Genomic DNA, 23,361 nt, shown 5'->3' on the forward strand with positions numbered 1-23,361 from the left:
ATGTGCTATGACGTGCATGCCAAAGCAACAGGTGGCGCTACAACACCCTAAAGCTGATTTGTTCCTGAATTTAGACTTTCAAATACTGCATTAAGTTCAAGAAACAGTATACATTATATGGTACAGTATATTAATATATAGCATATAGCACCAACAGAGTGGCTAAACATGACCTTTAAAGGACAAAATGCAGATAGTGTGGACATTTTATCAACTTAATGTGGCGGATGATGATGCCTGGCGGGCATTTTCAACCAACCAATCAGAAGCCTGAAGAAAGTCTGCATTTCCTGGGCCTGCAAAGGCCAACAAGGACATGGATACGGGTTCAAAAATCCCCCAAACCGACACGCAACACAACGATACACACCATCCAAGTCTGCACTCGGGCGTGTTTAACGCATTCCAAGCTATAACATCTCGTCCTGTGTGATATTCAACAAGCACAAACCGGCTCTTTGCGTGTCGTTTATGAAAAGATATACCCGATGACTCCTTTCCTCGGGCCTGACGTCAGATAGCATTCTTGCACCTGAGTGACCTCATCAAGGGGTCACGCCGCCTTTTTCACCCCCCTGATAGCGCACCAGTCCTGTCGTCAAGGCAACCTGAGGGAGGTTGGCGTCAGGCCCGTGTGTGTGTGTGTGTGTGTGTGTGTGTGTGTGTGAGGACGGATTACCGCCACCAGTGCTGCTGGACGACCCAGATTGAGAGTCGCCCAGCCATATTTTTATCTGACAGATTACAGGCAGGATTTAAAAATACTTTTTTTTTTCTATTTCTTCTCCCTAATTGATCTGCGTCCGTCCTCTGGACTTAACTGGGAGGAATCACTTTCAGAGTAATCTTAGCAGTTCTGATGGTGACACAAAGAATACGCTAGTGTTGATGAGATTATTCTTAATTTCTTTCATGGGATTAATTGACTAAAGCTGCCTAGAAGCAACAAAATGCGCCATAGTAATAATATCAGGTCTAAAAGAGTAGAGTATAACATTACTCACTTACTTAGCTTGCTGTTCCAACCCTGTACAGTAGATGGCATCATAACTCTTCTGCTTCTGAACACACCCCATACGCACCCGGTCTGCCAGAGAATAAGAAGACGTAGCAGGAGTGATCAATGTTGCCAATGAACAACTTTGGCTGACTGGCTGAGTTTTAGACGATGGACTTAAGTAGTATCCTAAGGATACTACCCTAGTAGGTCCTGTGTTGGAACCCAAAGCTAGCCTGGCTAAAGCAGGCACTTGAGCACTTTAACATAAACACATCCTGTTTCTCTGTTCATACACGCAAATGTTTGATTTCTGATGCTGGATTATGGTGATCTCCTTTTAATGAATGCATCTGAACATGTTTTTTTTTAAAAACTGGACACCATCTACCACTCTGCTTTATGCTTTGGTGTTCACTCCTGTACGTTTGATGCCCTGACATGCAGACTTTCTGCATGTTTTTCAGGTTGTCTTTGATTTCCAACATGCATTCTTGGGCTCCTTCCATGTTCCCTCCGCTCTTACGCGCATCAACACCAACAACAGCATACTGATACTGGTTGGTGGAGTCAGAACAGGGTTGGGGAAGATGTCATTCCAGTTTGCTGCACCCGCAAATGACCTCCAAAATGACTTGAAACTTATCTGGCACGGTTACTTTCGGAGAAGTACAATCTAGTTTCAAGAAACAAGACAAATCAACTGAGTCAATTGATTACCAAGTGCTGTGATTGGCTGGCGACCAGTCCGGGGTGTGCCCCGCCTGTCACCCGAGGACAGCTGGGATGGGCTCCAGCACCTCCTGTGACCCTGGTGAGGATAAACGGTAGAAAATGAATGAATGAATGAATAATTACCAAGTGTACTACGGACGACTTCCACACCAAGTTAGGTATCCACATTTGAAAGCTGCTGGATGCTGTCCATCCATGGTACTTCACCTGTAGCTACTGCCATCTTGCAGTCTCGTGTTGTAAAAAATATTTGTAAAAAATCAGGAGATTGCCTCCAGCCGCATCTGCTAATGCTAATATTTTCTGAAGTGACACTAATTAGAGATCTCGGTGGTTATCTACTTTTAATGAAATAGAAGTGTTAATTGGAGCATTTACGGTAATCTAATCCGTCGTCACACAAATCAACAAACACGACCTCCCCGGCTGAGGTAACACTAGGTCTGTGTTTTTGTTTACACGTCGATCTGTGTGGTGGATTAACTCCTGTCTACTGATCGCACAAACTGGCTCAAACCCTAATCCCTCACAGCGCCTCCATGGCGTCTCCTCTGCGTATGACCCACATAGCAGACGTTACTGGTGGTTATTATTTACAGTTAAAGCCTCCGGTACTTTGTGAAAATGAGAAAACATCCCACGGGTCACACGGAGGATCATATCTGTGTCCCCTTAGTGGTAGTCCCAATTTGTGCCGCTTGTTTACATGAAGTACATGTGATATAGAAAGAGTGTGACCTCCTAACAAAGATCCTCTGTGTCACCCTGGACAGGATTTTTAGACACTTTAACATGAAATGAAGATATATTTGTGCTCTTTGTGGTTCTGGAGGCGCTACTATTAAACATTTTAGACAATATGTAAGGAATGTGGCTTTCATGTGGCCAAAATATTAGGTACACCTGTTTATCGATTGAGAGAGCCAACATGAAAAATGAGTCTTTACAATGCAAGCTGTCATAAAGGGTAGTAACGGTAGTAAAGGGTAGTTGATGATTGTTGTTTCAGACTGTGGTGAATTGTATGAGATGTTTCTAAAATGTTGAACATCGTTTAGTAGAGCAGACAAGCAGGGTTATAGTTAATAAACGTCATGCTCTAAAAATCTGTCCACAGGGTGGCGCTCCCGTAACAACCTTTTTTTCTAACGTATACAAACAACAACAAATTAGTACAGGTAACAATATTGCATATATATATATAGTATAACACAGTCTTAGCAACACACCTTATGAGTGGACATGCTAACTTCCGGTAGACGCACGAGGCGACACGCGCGCTTCGTCACGTCGCTCACGTCTTCCTCGTCCGTGCCACGCCCACTGAGAAAGCCACGCCCACCAGTGAGCCTGCTGAGGTGACAAACATGTCATATACATTTCTGTACGTAATTGTGCTATATTATTTATTTACCATATGTATTTGTGGTATATGAGAGCTTGGTTTAAATAGATACAAATAAAAAACAATATATGTATAATATATATATATATATATATATATATATATATTTATATATATATATATATAAAGGCCATCAGGCGGGGTACACCATGGACTGGTCGCCAGCCAATCCATACTTAATGACTTAATCACAAAATGAAATAAAACAACCAATGTAAGACATTAAAAATTGATTGCAACAAAATATATTAAATAAAAATTACGAAATAAAATCTAATAAAATATGTTAATATTTAATTTAACTTAATTAGCTAAGACATGGCCGTTTTACTCTAGTATTATATTTAGTATTAAATAAAAATTATGAATTAAAATGTAATAAAATATATTAAAATTAATTATTAAATTAAATTAAATTAAATTAAATTAAATTAAATTAAATTAAATTAAATTAAATTAAATTAAATTAAATTAAATTAAATTAAATTAAATTAAATTAAATTAGCTAAGACACAGCCGTTTTACTCTGGTAATTTGTACGGGACAGTAATACAACTGCTGTCAAAGGTAATGTCAGCGGAGTATGTGATTTCCTCACATAAGGGAGGTATTGTCATTTTTAATGACATGCGTAATATGGATCAGTGACCTTTGATTTACAGCATTTACACAACCTGCTTTTTTAGGAGCGTGTGTTAATTGTTTACGATCATGACAAAGTTAATACAGAGAAAGTGTGATTATATTTTCTTCAATCATTAGCGCCCGATATCATCTCTGTTTCGCCAGAGTTAATCAGCTGCAATTTTTCCACATTTGTGAGTGAATGTGTGACAAAGTGTTGTGTCTCGCTTCTCTCCTTCCATAACATCCAGCTCTGACTGGATTGTTATGAGACCATTCGACTGTTGTTTATGAGCACTGTTGTTTTCACATTGACATGACATCATGTTTCAGCGTCAGCCATGTTATCGCGGTCTTCCTTCCGTGCGTCACAAGACATGGAGCGCTCCTGGAACAAATCCAGGAAGAGGCCCACGACCGGGGGTGTGATATCTCACTGTGTTTTTATACAAAAGACAAAGATAACAGTATCAACCACTTGTCGCTTATCCAGGTTGTAGAAACAATAAATAGTAATGCCACATTTAGGTGCAAAACCAGCTTATATGAAAGGTAAAAGCCCCTGGAGTATACTTATTATAGCAAAATACAGTCTTGTATTATTCATTGAGTTTTACTATTTCATTGGGACAAAAAGGTCCGATTGTTCTTGGACAAAAGTCTTGTTGCATACCAAAATAATCAACCTTACAATTTCGATTTTTTCCTCTGAAAACACAAAGGGTAACTTGCGGTACTCGCCGAACATTTAGCAATGTTTGTCGCCGAATTTGTTGAGGAGGTCGCCAGAGAAGTAAACAAACAGGAGTTAAAATACTCTTGATATGAAATGTTTTATTGTTCATAGTTCATATTGTGGCTGGACTACCCAGCATGTCTTGCGGTCATTTGGAAATAACGGCTTAAAGTTACATGTTTTGTTTAGCGCTTACATGAATCACCCACGTAGTCGTACTCGTTGATTTATGTGATACGGTAGCTTGCTGTGGATATGTTGTGTTTTCGTTTTGTTGCACCGTGAGCAAGTGTGTTGTTCTGCTTGATGACCGCCTGTCATCCAACTCAAATGACAGCAGTTGAGGTAACAAAATGCAGGAAGACCAGCCGGTCCTGTCTCTTGTGGAGAGACTTCCTTGACTGGAAGTATTTATGCGTATTAAACATCAGCTGCTTACGTGGAATGCGTATCTCACTTTTTTATGTAAAGGAGGCTGCACGCTGTAGAAGTGGTTAGTATGTTGGCCACACAGTCAGGAGATCGGGTTCGATTATCAGCTTGGGGCATCTCTGTGTGGAGTTAGCATGTTCTCCCCGTGCATGCGTGGGTTTTCTACGGGTACTCCGGTTTCCTCCCACATTCCAAAAACATGCTAGGTTAATTGGCCACAGGTATGAATATGAGTGTGAATGGTTGTTTGTCTATATGTTCCCTGTGATTGGCTGGCCACCAGTCCAGGGTGTACCCCGCCTCTTAGCTGGAACCTGCTAGCAAAAGAAACCCGTATTTAGCTTTTCATGAAATTCTATTTGTGGATATTTCCTGCGATAGCGCTGATGTAGCATACAGCGTGAGCAATGCGAGCTAAATGAGAATCCGTGAGTGACATATCAGTGAGTCACGAGCCTCGGATCTTTCTTGGAAGTCCTTCCCGACGTGACCGCCACTCATTTCACAGTGGCCTGCACCGAGGACATCAGCCTAGGCCGCTATGCTATCATTGTCATACATAAAACCACAGCGTTAGATTCATCTTTGGCCAGTAGCACAAAGAGCTACAAGCCTTCTCTCACTGGTTGATGAGCGTCGTATATGCGCCCGGAGAGCCCGCCATGCAAGTCACTCAGTAACAGTTTTATCTGGACAAAAAGGAGGGCAGTCTTATCGCAACTTAATGAGACAATCAATATCCAGGTCAGGCAGTGGAGGACATTGTCGCTACTAGTCGCCGTACGAGCAAAAGGCCGTGATAATGCCAACATATGAAAGCCGTAACGCTCCACCCCCTCGTGTCTATTAGCTTTAGCCACACAAAACCTTCCTTGAATGCAACAAAAAGGAGTTTGAACCTTCAACGCCGTGTGTGGTCTCTGTTTGAAGGGCGTACGGCGGCCGTGAACTTAGCATAGTAGCGCTCTTGAACCCCTTGACCTCAGGCAAGCAGAGAAAGGCAACAAAGCCATCGGTAACATGTTTGGCTAACACCGCAGAAGGACTCCATAACCTGATAGCTAACGTGTTAGCTATCAACGGCAGCCAAAAGTAGTTACTATGGTACCCATCACAAGTTCATTTGACAATTAAAGAAGCACTATTTTAGTGCTAGCCAAAGATCCTCTAAGTAGGAAGAGCACACCACTTTTTTAAAGACCGACTGTAAATGTCCTAGTCAAAGATCCTCTATATGAAAGGAGCACACTGCTGTTTTTGAGAACCTACTGCAAAAAACACTAGTCAACAATCTCTTATATGATGGAAAACTGCCGTTTTTGGGTACCTGTTGCATAAATGCCGGTCAAAGATCCTCTATATGAGAGGAGCTCTCTGCTGTTTTTGAGAACCTACTGCAAAAACACTAGTCAACAATCTCTTATATGACGGTAAACTGCTGTTTTTGGGTACCTGTTGCATAAATGCCGGTCAAAGATCCTCTATATGAGAGGAGCTCTCTGCTGTTTTTGAGAACCTACTGCAAAAACACTAGTCAACAATCTCTTATATGACGGAAAACTGCCGTTTTTGGGTACCTGTTGCATAAATGCCGGTCAAAGATCCTCTATATGAGAGGAGCTTTCTGCTGTTTTTGAGAACCTACTGCAAAAACACTAGTCAACAATCTCTTATATGATGGTAAACTGCTGTTTTTGGGTACCTGTTGCATAAATGCCGGTCAAAGATCCTCTATATGAGAGGAGCTCTCTGCTGTTTTTGAGAACCTACTGCAAAAACACTAGTCAACAATCTCTTATATGATGGAAAACTGACGTTTTTGGGTACCTGTTGCATAAATGCCGGTCAAAGATCCTCTATATGAGAGGAGCTCTCTGCTGTTCTTGAGAACCTACTGCAAAAACACTAGTCAACAATCTCTTATATGATGGAAAACTGACGTTTTTGGGTACCTGTTGCATAAATGCCGGTCAAAGATCCTCTATATGAGAGGGGCTCTCTGCTGTTTTTGAGAACCTACTGCAAAAACACTAGTCAACAATCTCTTATATGATGGTAAACTGCCATTTTTGGGTACCTGTTGCATAAATGCCGGTCAAAGATCCTCTATATGAGAGGAGCTCTCTGCTGTTTTTGAGAACCTACTGCAAAAACACTAGTCAACAATCTCTTATATGATGGAAAACTGCCGTTTTTGGGTACCTGTTGCATAAATGCCGGTAAAGATCCTCTATATGAGAGGAGCTCTCTGCTGTTTTTGAGAACCTACTGCAAAAAACACTAGTCAACAATCTCTTATATGATGGAAAACTGCCGTTTTTGGGTACCTGTTGCATAAATGCCGGTCAAAGATCCTCTATATGAGAGGAGCTCTCTGCTGTTTTTGAGAACCTACTGCAAAAACACTAGTCAACAATCTCTTATTGACGGTAAACTGCTGTTTTTGGGTACCTGTTGCATAAATGCCGGTCAAAGATCCTCTATATGAGAGGAGCTCTCTGCTGTTTTTGAGAACCTACTGCAAAAACACTAGTAAACAATCTCTTATATGATGGTAAACTGCTGTTTTTGGGTACCTGTTGCATAAATGCCGGTCAAAGATCCTCTATATGAGAGGAGCTCTCTGCTGTTTTTGAGAACCTACTGCAAAAACACTAGTCAACAATCTCTTATATGATGGAAAACTGACGTTTTTGGGTACCTGTTGCATAAATGCCGGTCAAAGATCCTCTATATGAAAGGGGCTCTCTGCTGTTTTTGAGAACCTACTGCAAAAAACACTAGTCAACAATCTCTTATATGATGGAAAACTGACGTTTTTGGGTACCTGTTGCATAAATGCCGGTCAAAGATCCTCTATATGAGAGGGGCTCTCTGCTGTTTTTGAGAACCTACTGCAAAAAACACTAGTCAACAATCTCTTATATGATGGAAAACTGCTGTTTTTGGGTACCTGTTGCATAAATGCCGGTCAAAGATCCTCTATATGAGAAGAGCTCTCAGCTGTTTTTGAAGACTGACTGCAAAAACACTAGACAAAAATCCCGTTTAAGCTGCTTGAAAAGCTGCTGTTTTTAGGTGTGTATCAATAATGCCAGTCAAAGATCCTCTATATGACAGGAGCGTTCTGCTGTTTTTGAGGCCTTACTGCAACAATGCTAACCAACGATACTCTTTATCAGAGGAGTACTGTTGTTCTATTGCAAAAATGCTCGTCAAAGATCCTTTATATGACAGGAGCGCTTTGCTGTTTTTGAAAAAAAAAAAACTTGCCAACGATCCCTGATATGGCTGGAAAACTGCTGTTTTTAGGTACCAGTTGCAAAATGCTTGTCACAGATCTTCTATGTGACAGGAGCGCTGTGCTGTTTTTGAGGACCTACTTTAAAAAAAACAGAAGCTCTCTGCTATATTTAAAGATTTACTGCAAAATGCTAGCAGCGCCACCAGAGGGCGTTTTATTATGTTTTTTATGAGCAGCAAATTTGCATCATAACCTTTGTAGTTTTATTTTAGAGTTTCCTTAGCGTGTGTCTTGTCTACTGCTCATACGTAATGGCGGAGTAGAATAGTAGGAATTGGCAAAAAGCGGGCGGGGCAACAAATAGATCACCCAAAATGGACGCCTACACACTAACATACAAGTAAAACAATACTATTACATAATAATATTAAACGTACAACACGTGCCGCTAAGCCCATGTGCACACTCACCTGACAGGAAGTGATCCATTAGTAATTAGTTTGTATAAAGCAGTATTGTTTTGGTTGTTTACGGGGTTCTACTGTACACCACCGCTTCAAACCATTACCATTACCATTACCATTACCATTACCATTACCATTACCATTACCATTACCATTACCATTACCATGACCTCAAGCATACCAACAGGCCTTGGGATTACTAGTAGCATTTAAGATAGCCCAGGTCTCCTAGCCTCATTCCGTCCCGTTCAGACAAACAAAAGCGTAATCTCACCGGTGAAAGTCCGCCGGCGTTTATCAACTATTGAGACACTCACTGTGACCCACTTTGGCATGCACGCTGGCTTTTTTTATGCAAGATAACGTGTTGAAAAAAAAGAAAAAAACATGTTGGCTTGCTGTGGAAATTAGCATGCTTCTTGTGTCTGTCGCCTCCAATGCCACCATTGTGTTCCCATTGGAGGCCTCACATTACAAAGCACAGTGCCGCTATTGTGGCCTCCGACACACACACACACACACACACACACAAGAGTGCAAGAGTCAGTTAGTCGTCTGCAGGTGTGGAAAATTCCATGAGGAGGCGTGAAAGCGAGAAGCATCAGTGTGGAATCGCTAAAGAGCACACTTATGAAACGCCGACATGAGGAATCTGGGAGAACACGGAGCGGCACGGAGAAACCAGGCGTGTCGGGAGAAAGCTTTGATGCCGACTATCAAGGAATCATCAAGTGCGGCCGTCCGACAGCATTCCACGGAACCACGGAGGCTCGTCTGCTAATGCAAACATCACGCCCAGAGCCACGGGGGCCTCATGCCGCACTTTCAGCCTCCAATTGATTTGGGACTGCGTGGGGCACATGACGCCGTCAGGGCCGTCAGGGCCGTCAGGGCCGTCAGGGCCGTCAGGGCCGTCAAATCCGTACCGAGGCCTTCTAGTCCCATGGACAAAAAGCCAAGGCAGCTCCTGGGTCGTAGATGACATCATATTCCTTGTCTGCATATTGTCTTCATACTTTTCAGGAATGATGCCTGGACTTCACCTGGGTAGCAATACAGGAAATGGAATCAGACACCCTGACATCCTTTTTTATGGAGCGTAGTCTGAATTAAATAGTTGGTGAAAAATATATATTTGTATGGATACATGATATATTATTAAACAGATGCTTTGGATACTTCATAGATATGAAATGCACACTGAATAACTACAACAGTGCAAAACTCAACAGATGTGGGATATATTACATTTATTAGACCCCCAGAACATTAATTATAGCTACATTAATTCATTATGATTTTTTTTAAATATACAGTATATGTTTTTGTTTTAAAAAAAATCAACTAAATAGTTGTTTTGCACACATTACAACCAAAAAAAGTTTGACTTTTTCTGTTCAGGAATGCAAACAAATCACTACAACTTCACATCTCAGTAAAAAACATATAATGTACTTGACTATTTTTTATGCTTTTTACCCCCCCCCACCCCCCAGAAACTCATTGGTAACAATAATAATTATATTATAGCAATATCGACTCAAAACATTTTACATATTAGTGTATTACAGAAACACAAAAAATATGAATCCATCTATTTTCTATGCCGGTGGAAAACTCCACCCAGCTACTTTGCTGGACTAGGCTGGAGCCTATCCCAGTTTATATGCAGTAGAGCTGTACTTCTAAGGAAAAATGTTGGCGACTTCAATCAAATTCAAATGAAAGAAGACAAGTTTTTTTGTATTGAAAAATGATTGAACCATAACACAAACAAATCAAAGCCGACTCGCCCTCATTTGCATATAAATATAAAGAACAGATTTTGCATACTGGTGTATTTCAAAAACATAATGAGTAATTATAATTATATTTATGGCCGTAAAACCTTACATGATTGTTAATTAACCGATTATGCCGATTATTTGGACCCTTGGTATTGAGTTGTGGACTCCTATAGAGCAGCTACATACAATAACCCGCACAGAAAGCTTCCTAGTTCTTCCAGAATCTGCACCTATTCCAGATTTATTTCCTTGGGTTTGTGCTTCCCCAGCCCAAACGGTCTGTTTTAATTTATTCCACCCACGGCCCGCCTCCGGGAAGGCCCACTCCACTGTGATTGGTCAGAGTGCCAAAGTGCTTCGAGCCCCACTTTTCTAATATAGTGGGTATAGGAGTTATAATATATGAATAAAGTGTTGGGGGAGCTAATTAGGAGCTACTGGCAGCTGAGAGTTTATATACAAGGAAGTCCGCCCCCTCTGTGATGTCACAAAGGGGCAGTTTAACCACGCCCTTTCAAACCACGCATTTTGAGCCATCTCAAACTATTTTCAGGGCTCACTTTCAAATACACAAATCTCATGATGTGAAACTTTGGCATGGTTTAACACCACAATACAACATTCTAACTACTTTTATAGGTCAGAAAAGGGGCAAAAGCATCCATTTATCAATAAAAATGTAACTTGAAGACATTTTAATGTACTTTTTAAAGTTTGATTTTGTCACAGATTAAAGACTAAGGCGAGAATAAAGCATCAAATAAATATTTTTAGGCTAACAAAGTCAATCAGTAAGGTCAGTTCAAAGAGGGGGTGTCATTTCCTACTTTGCCGATGGGGTCATGAACGCCACACCTTAATACTGCGGTGTCATTGGGTGAGATCTCTTTTGGGGAAGGAGTGGGGAAGGAGGGGGGGGGTGTCACAGCTGCAATCTTAATGTACTTTTAGCGCATAAAAGGACGCATCCAAGCTGCGCATTTAAGAATGCGGCTTGGACTTTGTCGTCTTTTCTCGCAATGTTGCACGATCACTCCCGGAGCAGATGTTGCCCAATCGAGGGAAAGTGGGCGGGACCTCCCGCCCCCTTTCCTCCACCCCACCCCCCCATCGCCACCCCAGGCTTTATAAAATTCCCTCATACATCCGCCTCCACGTTGTAAACAAAACGGCAGCCGTCCTTGCGTGCAAAACTTCTATGATATATCATAACTGAAAAGAAAAATAGTAACTTTTGTTGTGGACTTGTTACCGTCCTTCTCACCGCGGGACAATCTGATTGTGTAATCTGCAGGTAAGAGCGTTTTTACCACCTTAAACACCCTCCCATGTGACTAAGGAAGTGCTTACTTTGGGTCCCGACGTGTTTGGACGTGCACAGCAATCTTGCAAGATTGCAAGATGCAAGGGGGGGGAGGGGGTGCAAAATAAAGTTGTGCATGTTAGATGAAATGAATCTCAGGTGTTATTATTCATGTGTTAAGAGGGATTTCTAAGCTGTGGTGTGGGGGACATAGACGGGCTTGGGTTTGTATTGGCCTGTGGAATTTATTAAATTTGGTTGAAAAAAATATTATAAAAATGATAGAGATGAATACAAAAAATTCTAAAAATGCTAAATATTATTTTACTTTATTCCAAATCGAATGGAGTTTTGAAAATTATTTGGTATTTTTGGTATAATAATAATAATTATTATATTATAGCATGAAAAATATAATCTAAAAGCAGAAACAAAAAGTGTGAATAATTTTTTGTATAAATATACTCCAGATAAATACATATTCCTTCATGCGGTGAAGTAAATTAGGCGTGTATAGCATTGAGTACACAAACTACACTATATTATGTATTTGTATGTATGTTTTAAAGATCAACATGATGTCACATGATGCCACCCTTGCATAACATGTCCAATTCCCATACTTAGCATCATACTTGTGGTTTGCTGCGGTGCGTTCAGGGCCCTGTCATGGTTTACAGTATATTGTGATATGTTGAAATGTAGGTCTGTGCCAGCTTAGCCTGCTGCTCTGCTGATATTTCACAAGTGGGGGGGTGTGGGGTGGGGGGGGGGATTTGACCGATTACGCGAGTTCCAAAGATTAGGGAAGCAATCATTGTTTCTGCAGATGGATGCGCGTGGATTTAAAGTCGGGGTTAGGTTAGCCTGGCCCGGCCCGGCCCGGCCCGGATTCCTTTGATTTTATCCAAAGCAGCAGTTTTTGGGGCCCATTCCGACCCGGCTGTCCCCCCTCCCACCCGAACCCATCCCCGCCCTCCTTCTGTTTCCTCTCCATGATTGCATAACAAGTCTGACTCGTGCCAGCGCCGAGGAGAAAAGAGAAAAGGCAGAACGAGAAGCGCAAGCACAGTTGGACCGGTTTGACGCGCGTCTCTTGTTGCCAGAGACGCCAAACTGCCAGGACCAGCAACCAGCACCGACAGACCCCCCCTTGGTGTCCCTCCCATCCTTCTTCAGCCTTTTGGAGTCCCAGGTTGACCCTCACCCCCGGTTAACACTGTACGCATCAAGCCCCGCCCAAATGGGGTCGGGGCGTCGCCGAAAAGCGTTCCCCCTCCCTCCTTCCTTCCCTCCCTCCCTCGCCTCATGACTGAGGAATCTCAACACGGGGGCTGCTTCTTCCTCCAACAAAGATCCTGCAGTGCCGAGAACTCCCCCCCACCATTTCCAAAAAATGGACGTGTTGTTTGATACTCCTCGTTGTTGTCAGATCCGGATGAGTCCGGTCTGGCTGTGAAGCGTGCGCGTACGAGCGTGTGTGTTCAAGGCGTATCGTAGCTGAAAGTATTTACCACTTCCTGTGCAAGAAGCCTCGCTTCCAGAGTGTCAGGTTGTCGGACGTGGATGGTCTACAAACAAGTATTCGGGCAAAGGTCCAGGTTAGAGTCAGGGTTAGGCTAAGGTTAAGGGCGGGGCTTGGGTTCCACAACAAGTGGCTACCGCGGATGTGTCAGTAAAGTAGCACGCATGGTCCATGCAAACAACTAGCATGTGTGCGTACACGCAAGTAGGCGAGGTTGTCCAAACAACAAGTGGTTGTGGACTCAGATAGCAAAACTAGCAAACACGTTGTCCACACGGCAGACAGCGGCTAAAGTCGTTTACGCCGAGAATGGCAAAAACATCGTAGCGCAAGTAGCAGAAGTATGCAAGCAGCCAAACGATAAGCTAACTTGTAAGCTAACATCGTGATACAAAGTAGTTTACGCCGCAAAACGTGTTGATGATGCAACTGCTAACTAAAGTGTCAACGGTAGCCAATCAGAGCGGCACAAACATGCTGAGTCAGCGAGAAGAGGAAATTACCCACAAAGCCTTGCTGGTGCTGAGTGGGTTTGATGTTCCATGACTTTTGGTGAACACAACACACACACACACACACACACACACACACACACAGTGTGATCAACATCCACCATGTTGTTTCCTTCTGCTAGCGCTAACTAGCTAACCATTTGTCCCAGCAGGCTGTGCAGACCACCGACATGGAGGACATCCAGGGTGCTGAATCCAAACATCTGCTGGTGGACAAGGAACTGCCCGTATGTCAGATTATGATCACCTGACTAATGATAGCCATGTTAGCGATGTTAGCAATGTTAGCCTACCAGTGGGCCTCTGGCTATATATCGTAGTGCAGGAGTGGGCAAATATTTTGACTCGTGGGCCCCATTGATTTGGGGGGCCAGAACATCTATTTAACACACACGCGCATTATTTTATGCTGAGAAATTTACTTGATTTATTTGTCTAATTTTATCTGTAAAAGTATTATGCTATCTCTTTACTATCACTTTAAATATCAAACTATGTCATTTCTTTTGAAAGTTTTGTTTATTATTATTTTTTTTACTAAATAAGACACCCTACTTGTCATGTTGCCAGTTTGTTTGTTAAAAGTTGAAATACTTGCAAAGCAACTGGCGGGCCGGATTCAAACACTTGGCGGGCCACATGTGGCCCCCGGGCCGTAGTTTGCCCACCTCTGCTGTAGTACCTGTAAAAAAATGCAGGCTATAATAATGGAAATCACGGCCATTAAACCATCAAGGAAAATAAAAAATGGTGAAAATTTATGAATAATGCATTCTCTATATATATTTGTATTACATGAAAAATAAAAATAATAATACAATATTATATCATAGATAATATACATATAATATATATTAAAATGTTTAAAAACAAATATATAAGTAAAAATATCTATGAAAATAAATAGAAATAATGTAGCATACAATACAATAAAATAATATAATATGGTCAAATAATAAAGATCATAGCACTTCCCTTCCACCCACCTAATGCTCTGCTGACCACAGCCACCAGGGGGCATATTTATCTGCATGGTACCCAGGTGGGTGTGTTGGTGTGTGGCTGCTATGATAGGTTGTGATGTTCAACATGTCATGATAGTCCTTGATTCTTCCCTTTCCATTAGCATTGTAGCTTAGCCTCTTTCGGCGTTCACGTAAAAAACGTTTTCTACGTGCTTTGTGTTTCTTTGATACGATTGTTGACCTTTTAGCTGCCTTAGCTTAGCATGCAGACGTGGTCCAAACGTCCCCACTGGTGTTGTCCAGCATCATTTAGGGGGACGCCGCCCGCCGGATATTGGATTAGTTGGCTAATTGTGTTGCTGTTGTATTAATGGTGTGTGTGTGTGTGTGCGTGTGTGTGCGTGTGTGTGTGTGTGTGTTGCAGGGCCTGAGGGAGGCGGTGCTGCAGCTGGTTATCAAGGTAGGTCATAGGTCAGCGCTCGTTCACTTTTTGGACATTGATTAGCCAGCATGACGCTCCGAGCGACTTTTGTCACCTGACCCACTTAGTGGGCGGCCACGGCGGCTTTAGTGCCACCTGGTGGTGTCGAGCGGTCTCGTCGTCGTCGACCTCATCTGTCAGCGTGGCCGCCTCCGTCCGCCGTGATGTCATTAGGAGGGAAATCTAATCGGGGGTCGGCTAATTATGTCTGCCTGCTGCTGCTGCGTGTCCGCCGGTGTCTGACAAAAGGAGTACGAGCCTCACGTGTTCCGTACGAGTTCCGTCTGGTCATGTGACCATACCACAGAACACGGACATGCTTTAGAGTAGTCTGTGTGAAGCGTGTGAAATTACTAGCGACACGCAACTGTTATTCTGTAAACATACCACAAGTATCAATATCATCGTGTCTTGCCTACAGTCAAGCATGGTGCATGAGTGCTGCCTGTACTGGTGAGCGGCGGTTCACTGAGGGGAGAGTTGAATTCCTGTGCAGCGTGCTTGGGCGTGGGCAAGACAAAGTGCTAAAATGATCCAAGTTTACTCTGTATAGCGTTATGGAATCAAACTCAGGTCTCCTAGCTGCGTGGCCTGCGCGTTAACCACTCACAGCCGTAGTAGCGTGTTGTTCTCAGCCAAACATAAACACAGTGGGATTAACATGGCCGCCCCGCCTACGTGCCGGCAGGTGTGTGAGTGTGTGAGGCGGGCGGGGCCGATGATGACACACACACACACTTCCTGTGTGTACCGACTCCTCTTGGCGTGTTTCTCTGGGGCACAACCCGTTGCCTAGCAAGCCTAAAAAAATGGAGAAGAACCTTTGCCACACATCGATAGCGACATGCCCGTCAAGCGCAAACACATCAACGACTTGTGGAATGTCGTCTCACGGGTGTAAAATCCAAACCTCCCCCTCTTTTTTGACGCGTGATTGGCCGGTCCAAGCGTGGATGACGTCATCATTTTTACCTGCAGTTTCCATAAAAGCTCAAAAGCAGGAAACTAAACAGCTAGCCAACAACCGTGGTAGTTTCTCCCTCTCAGGAAACCACTGCCCCCTAGCGTTTGGATAGAGAATGTAGTTCACCATTTTAACGCAGGGGTGTCAAACCCGCTCACAAAAAACTCAATATATTGCCGACGGGCGTGACGCCGACTTCTCCAGCGCCCCGCCACAGACCCTCATCCCGACACTCCAGGCTGATCCAATTTAGAGATCTCTCCATCTGGAATTAGCTTGTTTTGACCAGGCTGCAAGGCACCATGGGAGGTCTGGGGCTTAGGCTTAGAGCTATAAAGGCGCTCAGACGCGCTCCTCCTCCACCATCGACATCGGCAGCGTTCGGGACCCTCGCAGGTTTACAATACAGTTTTTGGTACCCAGCGGATACGGCAGTCATGGTTCTGGAGGATTCCGACGTGGAGATGATCGTGACGGAGATTGAAGTTGCTGTGAGTCCGTCCTCTCGTGGTCTAGATTGACGCGGGTTACAGTCCTAATGGCCGACGTTTTAACGAGCAAGGAAGAGGGAATAACGCTTCGTTTCCACACCTGCTAATTGGCGCGGCTATTTATCGCCGTTGCTTGTGGCGGCTGAAAAAGCATGGACGTCCTGTTTGGTGTTTTCATGTGCAGGGAACCGGAAAATTAGCATGTCTGGAAAATCCGTGCTGATGATTCTGGTTTTGCTTTGGTTAAGAGCGCTCGCTACAAATAGTAGATAAGCTAATCAAGCTAGGAGTTGGTTCTGCTTTGACTTCATCATTTGGATTTCATTTTTTAAAAGTGTCAATATTTCATTCATTTATTCATTTTCTACCACTATGCCATCTGTCTTGGGGCGAGGCACCCTGGACTGGTGGCCAGCCAATCCCAGGGCACATATAGACAAACAACCATTCACACTCACATTCATACCTATGGACAATTTGGAGTGGCTAATTAACCTAGCATGCAAACTCCACACAGAGATGACCGAGGTTGGAATCGAACTCGGGTCCCCCTAGCTGCGTGCCAACCACTGAAATGTAAAAAAGTTTGCTGCTGGTGTCCCTGCAGGAGCACGATGTGGAGACGCCTTTTGGAAGACTCCACTGCACCATGAAGGGGGTCCCCAAGGGGGAGCGGCCCGTCATTCTCACCTTCCACGACATCGGACTGAACCGTAAGCCCCGCCTTCTTATTCCCTGTATTTGTCCTTTGTGGGACAATCACGGAGGTGCGCCTGCACGCTTCAAAAAGGTCACGGGAGGCTAACACGCCCGCTTCCTCTTCGTCCTCTTCCTCCTCCTCCTCCTCCAGACAAAACGTGCTGGGACTCGCTCTTCAGCCATGAGGACATGGCCGAGATCCTGCATCACTTTGCCGTGTGTCACGTGGACGCCCTCGGGCAGCATGAGGGGGCCAACACCTTTTCCACTGGGTGAGACACACACACACACACACACACGCATGTGTGTCTGTGACCTTTGACCTGGCAGCCAGATCAGTGTGGATGTTCGTTAAGGCGACCTGATTTGTTGTTTGTCCAAGTGGGGCCTTTTGCATCACTCGTTGCTATCATTTGGCATTGTGTAATTATTAGTGTTTATTTAGGAATGGAATATTTTCATAAAATAAACATAATAAGAAAATGAGTAATTTAAATCAATAATAATGAACAATACAGAATAATTTCAAATAGTAAATACATCACATTTTAAAATATAGAAAATAAATATAATTAAAAACAAAATAATTTTGGATTTCTAAAATGAAAATATTAATAGTACTATGAATATTTCTTTACATTTTAATGTATTAATTTGTTTTTTTTCATTAAATTAAATGTAATTAATTATGGCCTTACCTGCACAAAAATGTTTTAAGCACTCATTTAGAAATTGAATAATTAATTTAAATTAAATAAATACAATATTTCTTCATAAAATATATATACATTAATTGCAATAATAATAATAATAAATAGGAATTAATTTCTAAATGAATAAAATCAAAAGTTACATTTACAATGACTTAAAATACATAAATAAAATATTCAATACATTTAATAATTTCATGCCATTTGAACAATTTTAATGTGAATTTATGACAATTTATTAAATTTAAACGAAAGCTTGTAATAATATTTATGATTGCATTACCCGGAGAAGGAGCTGTCATTAAGCGCTCATTTCCCGCCTCCCTCCCCAGATACGAGTACCCGTCCATGGACGAGCTCTCCGAGACGCTGGCGCTGGTCCTCAAGCATTTTGGGTAGGAGGAGGAGCGGCCTGGTCCCCTTTGGAGGAACTTTGTTGTTCTAACAGCTCCCGTGTCTGTTTGTGTGCGGCAGGCTGAAGAGCGTTATTGGATTAGGAATGGGAGCCGGAGCCTTCATGCTGACCAAATTCGCTGTAAGCCAACCCCCCCCCCCCTCCTCCTCCTCCCTCCCTCCGTCAGTCAGGCTTAATAATCATTTACTTGCAATCAACGGAGGATTACCAACCAGGATTTTCCTACTTTTTGATGATTTTAGCGACACGACTCCTTTTTCTTTTTCCCCCGTAAACGCCTGTGGAATGTTCCAACGCTGCGGGACCCCTCGCTAGGCATCATACAAATGGGGACAGGGAAAAGATGGCAAACAAAATGGGACAAAAAGCACGCTGTTGACTGTAGTCGCAGACAGAATTTGGGGGTGGTACATGAAGCAAAGAAAGGACAGGGAGAGTTGGCAAGATTAATTAAGATTAACCCCCCCCCAAAAAAAAAAAAACTTGACTACAAGGATTACTAGGCAATTTAGAAGCAATAAAATGGCTGTATTATTTTTTTCCACTATAGCGCCATCTGTTGGACTTAATGGGGCAGTGCCAGAGTTGCCCCCAGTGTAAACTGCTCTAACGAGGCTATAAATAGCACAAAGCTGTATGATGATAATGAGAATGGAGACGATGCCCGACTGTCCTGTCCTTAAATGTAAGGTCATTTCATCGGGGTTGTGTGTTGTGTCCTAGCTTGATTTCCCGCAAATGGTGGAAGGTCTGGTGCTCATCAACATCAACCCCTGTGCCGAGGGCTGGATGGACTGGGCTGCCCACAAGGTATAACCCCCCCCCCCCATATATATAAATACACAGCACCAGTCACAAATTTGGAGCCACTTGTGTGACAAAGCGTCCCCAAACTGTGATTCCAGCTCAGCGGCTTGACCCACGACCTTCCCGACCTGGTCATCAGCCACCTCTTTGGAAAGGTTGGTGTTTTGTTTTGGAAAACTAATGTTTTGTTTTAGCGCTAACCGGGCTAATTGTCACGGCAGGAAGAGATCAACCACAACCAGGACATGGTGGCCACGTTCCGCCACCACGTCTTGAAGGACATGAACCACTTCAACCTGCAGCTCTTCATCAAGGCCTACGAGAGGTCGGCCCGGTGCCTTTGCAGGCCCTGGGAATTCTGCATATTCAATAAATTGCCTTTTCTGTGTCTTAAAGTCGGAGGGACCTGGAAATCGAGCGGCCCGTGCCAGGAAGCAACAACAGAACCCTCAAGTACGTTAAACCGTTATTTAAAAAAATGTAGTTAGGTGGTATTTCACTTGGATATATTTAGTAAAAAAAATACAAACCATAGAAAATCATTTGTATTTCATTTCATTTTTAAATGCTTTACCATTGAAAGAAAAAAATGATACTATTCATGTCGCATTTTCCTCTTGTTGCTAGGCAGAATTTGTGGGGCAGAGAGAATCATACTTTTCTAAACTTGTTTATAAATGTTACGCTACATTTTAATTTCATCTGTTATTGAGTAAAAAAAAATAGAAACAAGGGGTTAAAAAAAGAAAAAAATACAATAAAATTTAAAAAATTTTATTAAACTAGTCACGGCACATTTTCCTTTTGTTGCTAGGCAGAATTTGTGGGGCAGAGAAAGGACAGGGAAAGTATTACTTTTTAAAGTTGATGATAAATATTGTATTATGAATTGGTTTCAACTCTTGAACTTTGACACATTTTAAGTTTAATCTTTTATCCAAAATATATCCAAATATAAACCAGGATTTAAAAAAATGCACTCAAAAATATTTACTTTTAAAAAACCTTAAGAAAATAATTTGTATCTAATCAATTGTATTTTTAAAAATATTTCACCATATTTTTATTTTTAAAAAAAAGAAAGGAACTAGCACCCCATATTATTAGGTAGGGATAACATTGTGAACCTTCACCTTTGACCCCAGGTGCCATTGCCTGCTGGTGGTTGGTGACACCTCTCCCGCCGTGGACGCCGTGGTGAGTGGTGCCGCTTTCACTGACAATAGGAAATGACAGAAGTGAGCATTGTGGTCTAATTGTGCCTAATGAAGCGTTTCATTGGCGTCCCGGCAGGTGGAGTGCAACACCAAACTGGACCCCACAAAAGCCACGTTGCTCAAGGTGAGGCCTAAGCCCCCCCCCCCCCACCCCCTCCAGGTGGTTGTGTTGTCGTGATGGAAAGACAGGGTGACACATTAACCAGCGCCGCTGCGCAATCTGCCGCGTCTGACCTACTTAGGGGTCACGGGGCGGCGGTTAAGCGGATGGTTCAGCACGGCGGGGCGTTCAATGGCGCGCGGTCGCACACATGAACAAGCGTCACTCTTGTTAATGCTCCTTTATTGCCCTCTTTGAATCATTAACGATGCCTTTCTACACTTTGTCAAACTTTGTTTCCCAACAGATGGCCGACTGTGGGGGCATGCCCCAGATTGACCAGGTGAGTACAGGAAGAAGATGTATGACATTTTCAGCTCCAGTCAAAAGTTTGAAAACACTTTTACATCGTATTTTATGAAAACATGTCTTCAAACTTTTGACCGCGACTGTCGGTCGTGCTTTGTCATGCCTGTTGGGGTTTGGCGACCTCCTGTGGCCGAGCGGAGTACTGCGTGTCAGACGATGAAGGCAGTTATTTTTAGCTAGTCCAGTATCAAACTTTTTTTTTTTTTTGAAGCTATGAAAAACTTCATATGTAAAGAAACAAAAGGTCTGCTTTGAGATGGCAGATTTTGCATGAACAAATTGGAGAAAAATGCAATTTTAATTGTGTGTCTATTCGGAAAACTCAATTGAAAATGTATAATACGGATATTTCTTGAAAAGTAAATCAAAATATAAAATAATACAATAATTTGAAGGAATTTTTCATAATTTAAAGCACTTTCCTCGAGAACAGCTTATTAATAACAGACTGCATATACACAATGTATTAAATACTGTGGACTGGATGATTTTTATTGATTTTTTTTTTTAAAAAAGACCTCATTTGAGATAACAGATGAGGAAAAAAAATTACAGAAGATATTGATTGTATATTTCCATCTAAAATAAATTATATTGAAATAATTTTAAAGCAGATTTTTTCACCAATAGTCATTTTCAAGACATGAATGTGTGGGATTTTGCACAATTTACGCACCGCTTTTATTATATTGACAGTTGTGTATGTTTATGTATAGTTAATATAGTAATATGTATAGTTAACATGTTTTTATAACAACCTTACTAGTGCTAGTATATATTTAATAACAATACTATTAAATAGTAGGATAACAGTCGCAAAGACAAATGGATTATATCAATAATTATATGAATAATCAATTGTAGCTATAATAAGTATAATATAAATATTCAATATTCCTGTATTTATTTTCTCCCGTGCAGCCAGCCAAGCTGACCGAGGCATTCAAATACTTCATCCAGGGAATGGGATACAGTGAGTACTGCTCTTTTTCCCCAAGTGCTTCTTTCTGCTGCCCCCTCGTGGCCATGTGGATACCACCATGCTCTCCTCCCACCAGTGCCCTCCGCCAGCATGACCCGCCTCGTGCGCTCCCGCACGGCCTCGGGCTCCAGCGTGACGTCATTCGACGGCCCCCGCTCGCGCTCCCACACCACCGAGGGCAGCCGCTCGCGCTCGCACACCAACGAGGGCAGCCGCTCGCGCTCGCACACGGCCGAGCACCAGCGAGGGCGCTCCCACACGGCCGGCTCCACGGACGGCGGCGTCGACCAGGCCGTCCCCAAGGTCCCCGAGGTGTCCTGCTAAGGCGGGTGCCCCCGAATCCCACCCCGCCCCCTTTTTGTCGGTGTGTGCTTCTGGCACGGGTCCGATGTTTTTTTTATTTTTGACTTTTTAAACTTGGATGAGGAGGCTTAAAGTACTCGGGTACACTCGGGGCTTGTGATGGTGTAGGTAGTGGCGACACAGCGACGCTAGGGGGCGACAGAGCGGCCCTTCCTTCCTCCCTGTCCTTTTTTACCAACCCGGTGGCTTTGTCACATTTATCCCACTTTCGAGTGTTCTCTCGCTGTCAACATTTGTTTCTTTGACGTTCTGCGATAGATGCTGTCTAACATAAGGGACATTTTTATTTGTGTGTGCCGCCGATAAAGTTCCATTCCATGGTTCCATGGAAGCTGTGGTTGCCGGTGGACATTTTTCGGTTCTTTTCCAACATTTCAATGACTCTTTTAACGCTTTGTGACCAATCGTGAAAAAACGCTCTCTAAACTTAAAAGCTTTATTAACGCCTCCAGACAAAACCATGTAACTCTTTTTATATGATTTCCTTTTCTATGCAATCAAGCACAACGGAACAAAGCGGTGCCGTGGTTGTTGACTGCGTGAGTCGACGTCAACAGTCGACGTCAACAGTCGCCAACTATCGCCATTCTATTACCGCTATGACTAACACGAGGACGGCCGTGGTACTTCCTAGCTGACGTCCTCGCCTCTCTCCTCTCTCCTCTCTCCTCTCTCCTTTCCCACTTGCACTACGGCCACGTTTGCTTTTCTCGGAGCGACGCCGACAACGCGGCTTTGTAAAGATGCTGGCATTCAAATGGCATAACGGTTTGTATTTATTAAGGAAAGAAAACATTAAAAAAAATAACTTGTAACTCACCCACAGCTGGCTGTGTCGTCTTTTAAATATCTCCACAGTAAGGTGCCGTGTGACACACTTCCGCTTTCACGTTTAAATTTACCACTCACAACGGACCACAGGGACCACGTGACCCCTGCCAACCAATCAGCAAAGAAAGCTACGAGAAGCGGGAAAAGAAATAGGCAATGATAGGCTAAAATAGTTAAGACAATGAAATAAAAATACAACTGTA

At 43.0% G+C, this 23,361-nt stretch overlaps 1 protein-coding gene and 1 long non-coding RNA gene across 4 annotated transcripts; one reads left to right on the forward strand and one right to left on the reverse strand.

Moving 5' to 3' along the window:
* Positions 1 to 601: 601 nt before the first annotated feature.
* On the reverse strand, positions 602 to 3,046 carry LOC144899467 (uncharacterized). Its single transcript, XR_013627589.1, has 3 exons — positions 2,962 to 3,046; positions 1,718 to 1,808; positions 602 to 1,087 (listed from the first exon to the last, which is right to left on the reverse strand). It is a non-coding gene; the product is annotated as an uncharacterized LOC144899467 (long non-coding RNA).
* An 8,515-nt stretch (positions 3,047 to 11,561) lies between these two features.
* Positions 11,562 to 23,263, forward strand: ndrg1a (N-myc downstream regulated 1a). Of its 3 annotated transcripts, none has more exons than XM_058046550.2 (16): positions 11,562 to 11,718; positions 13,917 to 13,991; positions 15,154 to 15,189; positions 17,273 to 17,378; positions 17,516 to 17,636; positions 18,407 to 18,469; positions 18,549 to 18,609; positions 19,213 to 19,299; positions 19,395 to 19,451; positions 19,518 to 19,621; positions 19,693 to 19,749; positions 20,442 to 20,493; positions 20,590 to 20,637; positions 20,921 to 20,956; positions 21,904 to 21,955; positions 22,041 to 23,260. In XM_058046550.2, exons 2-16 carry the CDS (start codon positions 13,935 to 13,937, stop codon positions 22,286 to 22,288), a joined length of 1,185 nt encoding a protein of 394 aa, XP_057902533.2. In that variant the 5' UTR covers positions 11,562 to 11,718; positions 13,917 to 13,934; the 3' UTR covers positions 22,289 to 23,260. The 3 variants fall into 3 exon arrangements, with proteins under 3 accessions (XP_057902533.2, XP_057902534.2, XP_078647964.1); XM_058046551.2 differs by having other exon boundaries at positions 11,578 to 11,718; positions 13,914 to 13,991; XM_078791838.1 differs by lacking the exons at positions 11,562 to 11,718; positions 13,917 to 13,991; positions 15,154 to 15,189 and adding an exon at positions 16,391 to 16,665 and having other exon boundaries at positions 22,041 to 23,263.
* Positions 23,264 to 23,361: the final 98 nt, after the last annotated feature.

Source organism: Doryrhamphus excisus, linkage group LG7, assembly GCF_037039965.1.
Source record: "Doryrhamphus excisus strain RoL-2023G ecotype Guam linkage group LG7, RoL_Dexc_Guam_v1.1, whole genome shotgun sequence".
In the NCBI taxonomy this organism is placed as follows: Eukaryota; Metazoa; Chordata; class Actinopteri; order Syngnathiformes; family Syngnathidae; genus Doryrhamphus; species Doryrhamphus excisus.